This window comes from Hibiscus syriacus, unplaced genomic scaffold, assembly GCF_006381635.1.
Source record: "Hibiscus syriacus cultivar Baekdansim isolate YM2019G1 unplaced genomic scaffold, ASM638163v2 tig00110893_pilon, whole genome shotgun sequence".
Lineage (NCBI taxonomy): Eukaryota > Viridiplantae > Streptophyta > Magnoliopsida > Malvales > Malvaceae > Hibiscus > Hibiscus syriacus.
The window spans coordinates 7800310-7810909 of NW_024062901.1; the positions used below are offsets into that span (position 1 = coordinate 7800310).

Below are 10600 nucleotides of genomic sequence, written 5' to 3' on the forward strand. Positions count from 1 at the left end.
ATCGTTTTTGCTTATTCAATTTCTCAACAAACCCTCTTTTTTACTTTACTTGCATTTTTTTGGCCTAGATCAAAGATCAAGAATAATCGTTTCAACATCTTTCTTAATCCCTGAGGATCGACCCTTACTCTCTCTATATTATTATATTTATTTTTAATGAGATTAAGGATAAATTTATTTAACAGTAAAAACGACACATTGTCAACAACCCAGCGACCGCTTATCACGGCTAAGGTAAACGACTACCCCTCCCTCACTTTGTTTTGTATTTCGAATCAAGAAAATAAATTATGAAAATGATTGCTGGGAAATAAAAAAAAAACCTTAAAAAAATGCTTGTATTGGTATTGCTTTACTGAAAAAATGAAAGGAGAAACCCCTCTTTTTGTTACAGTGCTCGAGTCTAATGCTCTCTAGAAAGGGGAAGCTTTAGTTGATTGCTTCCAAAAATCCAGGGGTGAAGAAACCCTTACATATTTCAATATTGGGGGAAACCAGGGGAGCTGGCATGGAGGCGACGACTGAGAGTGATTGGAGCATTAGGGTTTGGAAATTCCCAAATTGGTTTAGCATGTGGGCTAATTGGGCTTTGGGTTAAAAATTGTAATTGGGTTCTGCCGTTTGGGTTTCTGGTTGAATGGGTTTGTAATTATGGAACGGATTGATTCGTAATGGGTATGGGAAATGTTTGGTTGTGTAACATTTGGTAAATATGATGTAAATGGGCTATGTGTAAATAATGGACATTTAATTTTGGGGTATTTGATTTTGGTCTTGGTTTATTCGGGAAAGGTTAAAACGTATGAATTTCAAATTCCACACTGCACATGGTCACCCAAACCAAACAAACTCCACTAGGCTAAAGCAAGCCCCTAATGCCACTTGAATTATAGCCCGATCTCAACACGCAGTGCACCTTCCAATCTACTCTTGACCTCCTTCAATTCGATTTGAATTACCTTGACAAAATTAGGGTACAACATGAGTGTTATCGTCAAAATCTCCAAGATCCGTCATCCGATTGGTATCGGAGTATCTTTGCCCACTCACCGTCTCAAAGTTACTCACCATATGGATTCATGGCCGGAGGTATTCATCGGAAGCTCTCAAAAAAAGAAAAAGGTTTAGTCTTTCGACCCTTTGTCCCTTCATTCAAGTTTACTCTCTTTTTAAGTCTTAATACCTCTATTTTCTTTCAAGTTTTGGAGCCTAAATAAAAATAGTGTGTATTGGTATTTAGAGGGCATAAAATTATTTAAGGTGTGCACAAATTATTTTCAGGGTAGAAACTTATCAAAAGTATCACTCTCTAACAAATTAAATTTAAAATAGCATTTGGGATCAAATATTATATCAAATGGCATAATAAAAAAGAGTGTTAAAAATAATAATTTTAATATTTTTTAAACAATCTCATGTATATATTTTTAACTCAATTTATTTTTATTAAAAATATTTAATAAAATTAAACATATATAATCATTAAATTAAATTTAAAGACACAAGAAATATCAGAGTTTATGCAAAATTGAATCAATTTCAGATTTGAATGATACGGTTTAATAAAGCAGTCACATTGAATCAATTGAGATTTAGGATTTATTTTAACAATCTCATTTGAAAACTAATTTTATGCAACAGCACAAATAAGCTCTTATCTCTCTAAATTTAAATTACAGTATGCTTTAAGCTAATTCTTCAAAGGCTAACCATTTATAGAAAACGCATACATTTATCTATACATCCTTCCCGTTTTTTCTTCATATTTGAACGTACAGACGTGCGGAGCAGGCTTAGAAGAAAAGTTTCTTTGGTGTTACAGAATTATTGTTAAATTTATCTAAGAATTTAAGTTTTTTTAAATAATTTAATGATTATATATATATATATATTATTGTTAAATTAATCAAACAATTTAGGTTTTTTCAAATAATTTCTGTTGAGTTTGTAATTAGTTTTCTGTTACTAATTAGTTAGAAACAGTTTTGAGTTAGTTAAGTGGTTAGATTGGATGTTTGTATATATATGTGAACAGATTGTAAGTTTATGTGAAGTTTGGATATGAAAAATAATTTTTCCATTTTCTTATATTATATTTCAACATGGTATCAGGCTAATTCGATTCTACTGGGCGTTTTACTTCTTGGGCTTGTTCTCTTTTCCTTTCATTCCACATTCCTGAAGCAGCTTGGTTTGCACCATCAACGAAACTGTTACGATGCCACCAACGACAGTTCCGATGACGGAATCCAAGCTCGTTGATTTCAATCACTCGTTGTGTCTCCATCCTTCGGATACTCCGGGAACGATTGTGATCTTGCATCAACTGTCTGGGCTAGATAACTACACCATCTGGAGTCGATCAATGCGAATCACCCTTCTCGCCAAGAATAAATTAGGGTTCATCGATGGATTTTGTTACCGCGATGATTTTCAACCCCCTTGTACTTTCATGGATCATTAATTCGGTGAGCAAGGAATTGTCTGCTAGAATCGTCTTTGCCTCCAGCGCAGCGTTAGTTTGGGCAGATCTCAAGGAACGCTTCGATAAGGTCGATGGTTCCCGAGTGTTTTTCCTTCATCGTGAGATTGCGACGATGGTTCAAGGTGAGCTTTTCATTTCTCCGTATTTCTCGCGGTTGAAACTTCTGTGGGACGAGTATGATGCATTGGTACCTCATTCGAATTGTACCTGTGAAAATGCTCAGTCCAATTCAAGGCATGTTTCTCAACAAATATTGTTCCAGTTCTTAATGGGATTGAATGATTTGTATACTGCTATTCGAAGCCAATTATTGTTGATGCAACCCTTACCTTCAGTCAACAATGCCTACTCCATGATAAGTCAGGAAGAATCCCATCGCCTTCAGTTGTCTGGTGTTATCCCTCTCATGGAATCTACAACATTGTACTCTAGTGCTTTTGGCAATCGTCGAAGGTTCACTGGAACATGTGATAACTGTAAAGTGAAGGGCCATAAGAAGTATAATTGCTATCGCCTTATTGGTTTTCCACCTGACTTCAAGTTCAACAAGAAAAAGGGCTCCCAAGCTTCCATGGTAGCTCATTCTGATCGTGAGGTAGTTTCTCCATCTCCACCAGTCTTCACATCTGAACAATATCATCAGCTTTTGGGGCTTCTAAATCAGGCTTCAACTCAGAATTCTAGTCCATATTCCTCTATGAATTTGGCAGGTACTTTCTGCTCTCTTTCTCATGATTCAATTGAATGGATTCTGGATTCTGGAGCAACTGACCATATTCTGTCAGACCTTAAATGCATGATTAATCCTGTGCCCTGTACATCCACACCTAGATATGTTCAACTGCCTAATGGCAAATCTTTTGTTGTCACACACATAGGTTTTGTTAAGTTTTCAAATGGTCTTCAATTGTCTAATGTGCTACATGTGCCTCATTTTACTCACAATCTTATTTCTGTTTCAAAACTAGCTCATGAGTTAAAATGTGTTGTCTTGTTCTATCCTGATCTTTGCATATTGCAGAATCTTTACAATGGCATGATGAGGGTGATTGGTAAAGAGTTTAGAGGTCTTTACATGCTCAGGTCCCCCTTAAATTCTGTTTTTTCTGTTTCTGCCTTACAATATTCTACATGTAAACCTTTTGTTAGTTCTAAAACTTTTCTAAATACTTGTAAATCTGTTGATGCAAATAAAACAAATCTTTGGCATGCTCATTTAAGACATGTTTCATCTTCTCAATTAAAAAAATTACCTATGTTTCATAATATGAATTTACATCATGAATCTGTTCAAAATTGTTCTATATGTCCTTTAGCTAGACAGTCTAGTCTTTCATTTTCAGTCAGTAATTCTAGGACTACTACTCCCTTCACATTGATTCACATTGATTTGTGGAGGCCTTATCAAATTTCCACTCATGCTGGTTAACGTTTTTTCTTGACCATTGTAGATAACTATACTAGGATGTCTTGGGTGTACTTATTGAAGCTTAAGAATGATGTTGTTTCATGTCTTCGAACCTTTATCTTAATGGTTCAAAATCAATTTTCTGTCTCAATTAAAGTTGTTCGTAGTGATAATGGTCGTGAATTTTTTTAACTCTGAATGTTCTCCCTTGTTTGAATCTTTGGGAATTATTCATCAAAGTTCTTGTGTTCGAACTCCTCAACAGAATAGGGCTGCAGAACGTAAGCATAAGCATCTTTTAGAAGTTGCTCGGGCTCTTCATTTTCAGTCTCGAGTTCCTTTTAAATTTTAAGGAGAATGTGTGTTAGTTGCATATTATATAATTAATAGGTTGCCCTATTCAGTCTTGTCTTGGAAAACCCCTTTTGAACTATTATATCATAAACCTCCTTCTTATGACCATTTTAGAGTGTTTAGATGCTTATGTTTTGCAATAAATCTTAATCCTCATGATAAATTTGATGCTCGTGCCTTTGCTTCCGTTTTTTTGGGATACTCTCCAACCCAAAAGGGTTACTTATTGTTTAATCTTGATTCTAAAAAATTATTCATTAGTAGGGATGTTAAGTTTCATGAAAATCAATTTCCTTTTCATCAATCTTCTTCCCTTTATAATTCTGATTCTGTTTTTTCCCATCTACTAATTTTGTTCCTGATGATGATTTCTTGGTCTTAAACACTCTAAGTCCTCAAAATTCTGGTTCACTTCGTAATGATCCTACTGAGTTGGTTACTGTTGATGCTGAACATACTTCTCAAGTTCCAGTTCAGTCTTCTGCTTCAATAAATGCACCTGCCCCTTTTAGGAAGTCCTCTAGAGTATCTAAGCCTTCTTTTTGGTTAAATAATTTTGTATGTTATTATCAATATTCTTCTTCAAATTTCAGTTCTCTTTCTTTTTCTCACTTACCAATTCATACTCAAGTGTTCTTATCTTTCATTTTTTTCAAATTTCTGAGCCTCAATCTCATTCTGAGGCTGTTTAAAATCCACTTTGGGTTCAAGCAATGAAAGAGGAAATTCATGCATTGGAATCTAATAGAATTTGGTCCCTTGTTCCATTACCACCAGGAAAAGTTCCTATTGGATGTAAGTGGGAAAACATGAGGTGAGGTTGAGAGATATAAAGCTCACTTGGTTGCTAAAGGTTGTAATCAACATGAGGGGATTAATTTTGTTAATACATTTTCTCATGTGGTCAAAATAGTTACCATTCGAACCATTTTAGCCATTGCTTCTATCTTCAATTGGACATTGTTGCAAATGGATGTATTCAATGCTTTTTTGCAAGGAGATCTTTATGAGGAAGTCTATATGCAGCTACCTGAGGGTTTTTGCAGTCAGGGGGAGAGGATTGTGTGTAGACTGCAAAAATCATTGTATGATCTTAAGCAAGCCTCCAGGAAGTGGAATCTGAAACTAATAGAAGCATTGGTTTCAATTGGCTATGTTCAGAGCAAATATGACTACTCCTTGTTCATCAAGAGGCAACAAGGTAAAATGCCTTGTTATTAGTCTATGTTGATAATTTGGTAATCACAGGTGATAGTAATGAATTGATTATTGAATTAAAGAAAATATTGAATAGCCATTTTAAGATTAAGGATTTGGGTGAGCTAAAGTATTTCTTGTGAATTGAGGTATTGAGGTCAAAGGAAGGCATACTTTTGAATCAAAAGAAGTATGCACTTCAGTTAATCAAAGATATTGGTTTGGAGGAAGCCAAGTCTGCTGCTACTCCATTAGAACAAAATCTGAAGTTGACTACTTTGAATTATGATAAAATTGTGCAGTAAGATAATGAAGATGAATATAATCTAGTTGAGAAGTCATTTTATCAAAGACTTATTGGGAGGTTGATTTATTTGACATATACAAGGCCTGATATTACACATGCAGTGAATTTTCTTAGTCAATTCATGCAGCAACCTAAGAGATCACATATTGAGGCAGCCTTAAGAGTAGTTAAACATGTTAAGAAATAAACCAGGACAGAGAGTCTTGTGAAAATTCTCTTCAGGCTGTCAAATTTTATCTTATTGTGATTCAGATTGGGGATCATGCCCAATGATAAGAAAATCTGTGACAGGATTTAGCATTAAGATTGTTGACTCAATGATTTCATGGAAATCAAAGAAACAAAATGTTGTAGCAAGATCTTCAGCAGAAGCAGAGTATAGAGCTATGTCAGTAGTTACTTCTGAGATGGAATGGTTACAAAGCTTACTTGCAGAGTTTAGAATAAAAGGCCTGAAACCTGTAAAACTTTATTGTGACAACAGAGCTGCACTTCAAATAGCTGCTAATCCTGTGTATCATGAAAGGAAAAAGCATATTGAAATCGACTGTCATTTTGTGAGAGAAAAAATACAGGAAGGGATGATTCAAACAAAACATGTTTCAACACATGAACAACTTACAGACATCATGACAAAGGCTTTGGGAAGTCAGCGACATAGTTATATGCTATCCAAGTTAGGAGTTGAAAATGTTTTTCAACATCCAACTTGAGGGGGAGTGTTGAGTTTGTAATTAGTTTTCTGTTACTAATTAGTTAGAAACAATTTTGAGTTAGTTATTAGAGTGCAAGGCTCTTAACCTTGTGGTCGTGGGATCGAGTCCCACTGAGGGCAATTCATAACGGAGGTCTTCCACGGAAGCTGCTCTCAACCTAACGTTGGGGGCAGCCTACTACCCTGCCTCCCCCTTACCCCATTATATATGGGAATAGGGTTAGCTAATTTTGAGTTAGTTGGGTGGTTAGATTGGATGTTTGTATATATATGTGAACATATTGTAAGTTTATGTGAAGTGTGGATATGAAAAATATTTTTTCCATTTTCTTATATTACATTTCAACAATTTCGAGTTAAAATATATATATGAATTTATTAATAAAAATTTTAAAATTATTACTTCAAGTTAAAAGTTCTAATTTGATGATTATATACATAAATTATTGTTAAATTTATTAAATAATTTTAAAAAATAATTTCATTCATTTTCTAATAAAAATAAATAAATTTATATATATATAATTATTAGTAAAAATAAATTATTACTTAAATCAAAAAATTTAATTTAATGATTATATATATAAATTATTGTTAACTCTATCAAATAATTTCATATATTTATTAATAAAAATAAATTGAGTTCAAAATATATGCATGAGATTATTAAAAAAAATATTAAAATTAATACTTTTTAACTCTATTTTTATTATGTCATTTATTACAATATCTAACTTGGTGTATGCCTGCAAACCTGTCATTTAAATGGATCTTGTTTGCATCAAACATCATGAAGACTTAGACTAAGAAACTAAGTATGATGGTAGTATTGGAAAGGTTTATTAGCTAATAGGCAGTACCCCTTAGAGCTGTGGAAAAGTATTTTCTTTGGCATAGCATACTTGTTATAGTATTTCGATCATCATCCATTTATCTATGTCATCATATAACATCTAGCTTAGTGGGTCACGCATTATATGTCACCATTTAATTTGATGAAAAATTAAATAATTAAATTAAAAATATCTTCTATTTATATTTTGACACATGTCACAATCTGATTAGATGATTAAATTTAGAGTCCTTCACCAACAGAAATCATATAATTTTGGTAAAGAAAAAATAACAAATTCATTAACGATTATATTAACAATATATAATCTTCAACCATTCCTACCCTTTAAAAAACTGACTAAATTTATTAAAATAATATTAATTTGAATAAATTATATTTTTTTAGTTAGTATTGTTATCTGAAAGCATGAATTGAGTATAATAATACAAACAAAAAGTTGAGAGTACAAATGAGACAATAAATCAATGAATTCTGCATTCTACATGTGATTACATGCCATATAGTGGATTAAATTAATTAGCTCACTGCACGTCTTTTTAATAGCTATCCACATTTCCTTTTTCACAAAAAGGGTCTATATTCCGCACGTGGCCAAGTTCAACGGTCCAAGATCAAAGACTGCGGCCACCTAGGCTCGAATTTGACGAAACACTCCCTGAACCTCCGCTCCCGAAGAACAAATCAGAGCAGTAATTCCCCAATTCATCAGGGGTATATTTGACAATCGACATTTCATTCATCAGCTGAACTCCACCGTAGTTATCGAAAAAATCCTTATAGACCGGACCGATCCGTCTAGCAAACGAGATCTTTATATCATCTCGGAGTTTCGGGTCGGCTACGATCCAAGAACTCTGCTTCTTGTAAGCTTCTTCGAAAGCCGAGTTAAATTTTCTGAAATGATCGATCACTTGGTCGGTTGGAATCTCCTCCGTCGGATTTCCCGGCAGCGAGGCGATCACTTTGCTCCATCCCATCCTCTCGTAATTCGAAGCGTACTTTCTCACTTTCTGTTCGTGCGTCGTCACCCAATCGTCGCCGAGGAGGAGTTTCAGGTTCGATCGCCGGACTTTGTTGATGACGTACTGAAGATTATTAGCTAAGAACAGATAAGAAAGCGCTACATCTTTGTACATCTCGGCTTTACCGTCTAGTTTACATAGCATGACGAGGATAAGCCAAGCTAACCGGACTGAAATCGGCGACGAAATGTTCTCGTCCTTGTCGGGGCTGACGAAGTAAGACTCCGGTAACGGTGATTGAACCGATAACGGCCAATCGAAGACGATGTCGGAGAGAACTCCGCTGTAGTCGGCGAGGAAAGAGATGTAGTTCATTACATAACGTGTCAGAGGGTGGATCCCGCCGCCGGGAACCATGGTTTTGGTTGAATATTTTTGGATTGCGGTTTCGAAGTCCGTTAACATCGTTCTAACGGCATCGCCGAGCCTGACCAAGGAGTTAACGGCGGCTGATCGGACGATCGACGTTGATTCAAAGCTGAAGATTGATTCAATCTCGGACCAAAGATCGGAAACCGCCTCATATAAATCCAAGATACGGAACATTTTCTCGGGAGTTCTCTTGCATTTGGCGACATTTCCCGGGAAACCAAAGAGAGCCAGAGCTCCTTCGCTTAGAATATACGTGAAACAAGATTCCGTGATGGCAGGCGAAACCGCGAAAACTTGATCACAGAGTATTCTCTCTCCATAAAACACCGTTTTAACCGACGGCCTAACAGCGTTCAACCAATTCTTAATCTTAGCCTCCAAAGCTTCCCACTCCATCTTCTGAATCTGCTGAAAACTCAACGCCCTTTCAACTCCGAGATTGTACAGAGCTTCATCAACGACCGATTTCCGAATAGTTTTGTAAATTTTGAAACACTCCTTAGCGTACCCAGCCGAAATCATGGCTTCCGCAATAGCTCTTAAATCCGCCATGGCAACCGCCGAGACTCGCTCCACTTCGGGGATCGACTCAGTCTCGTTCTCAGAATCATCATCTTCATCAAAATCTGAAAAGCTCGACCTGGAAACCGACGGTCTAGAAGAAGAGGAGTGAGTGGAGACAGATTCAGGGTCAAGGTAATTCCTGCTGGACTTCAAAATCTGCTGAAACTCCCTCTCGAGGCGTTTCATGGCGGTTTGCATAAGCGTTTGAGCTCGAACGAGTTGATCGGAATCGGATTGGTGTGAAGCCAAGTAATGCATAGCTTTCTGCAAACCCTTGATGGAACTCAAATACTGTTTGGCTTCTTCTTCCCGGTTACTTTCAGAGAAAAGAGAAGCAATGTTACAGTAGGGAGCATCATTGTCGCCATACAAGGAGTCCCATTTAGTGATGATGGTTTCAGCAGCTTCGATGTTTTCTTCCATGAGTGAGTCGGTGAAAGTATGGTGAAGTGGAGATCCAGAAGGAGTGGTCCTTGTAGGAGATGGAGATTTCATGAAGATGCTCCTCATTCCTTTTTTTTTCCAGCAATACAAAGCACAGAATACGTAGAAACTGATATCAAAGAAGAAAGAATTATGATTTTGATTCCAAGAGGGGGCGTATATATATAGAGAATTGATATGGCCAGGAAGCCTCGAGGAACTGAGGATGAGTTTAAAGACAAAAATACTAAAGCGTAAATTGCTTTAGTTGATCATCCAACTATCCAAAATATTTATTTTGGCCCACAAATTTAAAACTACTTCTAAATGACCACAAAAGTTGTTTTTCATTTTATTTTGATTACTCATGTTAAATTATGTTAGTGATACATCTCAATACATTATTGCTCTTAATCATTATGTCAACTTGAATTATTTGTAGACTCGTTGAGTGATCTTAGTGGTAAAAGAGAGCGTTGTTCTCTCTAGAAGTTATGAGTTCGAGTTATTGCATATATAAAGTGTATGTGCGTTATCAATAATAAAGAAAAATTTTAAATAATTATCATCTTATAATCAACTCAGACTATTAAAAAAAACTAAACATACATGAAAGCCTAACTTAATATTTGACTTAACATTAAACTTTCAATTCTATTTAAGCATAAATTTCATCTTAAAATATAAGTATTGTGAAATTTTAAAAAAATGATGCAAATTCACAAAATAATTTGATGTGGTAAGGATTTTTGTTAAGGATCTGAATCTCCAACGCTCGAGTTTTATTTCCATTCAACAATGAGACTGTGATATATGTTGCACAGTATATGAACATATGCCACTAACTTAAGTGATAATATATGATAAAATGGGAATAGAATATAATTGTTGTGATCA

The 10600-nt window shown here is 35.3% G+C and overlaps 2 protein-coding genes across 2 annotated transcripts; one reads left to right on the forward strand and one right to left on the reverse strand.

Annotated features, from left to right (window-relative positions):
* The first annotated feature begins 2426 nt into the window (after window positions 1-2426).
* On the forward strand, window positions 2427-6464 carry LOC120145673. The gene is made up of 5 exons (XM_039159448.1): window positions 2427-3410; window positions 3507-3568; window positions 4640-4772; window positions 5274-5448; window positions 6004-6464. The coding sequence occupies exons 1-5, from the start codon at window positions 2427-2429 to the stop codon at window positions 6462-6464; spliced, it is 1815 nt and encodes a 604-aa protein (XP_039015379.1).
* Window positions 6465-7758: 1294 nt separating this feature from the next.
* On the reverse strand, window positions 7759-9832 carry LOC120145102 (exocyst complex component EXO70H1-like). The gene has a single exon (XM_039159000.1). It carries the CDS (start codon window positions 9788-9790, stop codon window positions 7934-7936), a length of 1857 nt encoding a protein of 618 aa, XP_039014931.1. The 5' UTR covers window positions 9791-9832; the 3' UTR covers window positions 7759-7933.
* Window positions 9833-10600: the final 768 nt, after the last annotated feature.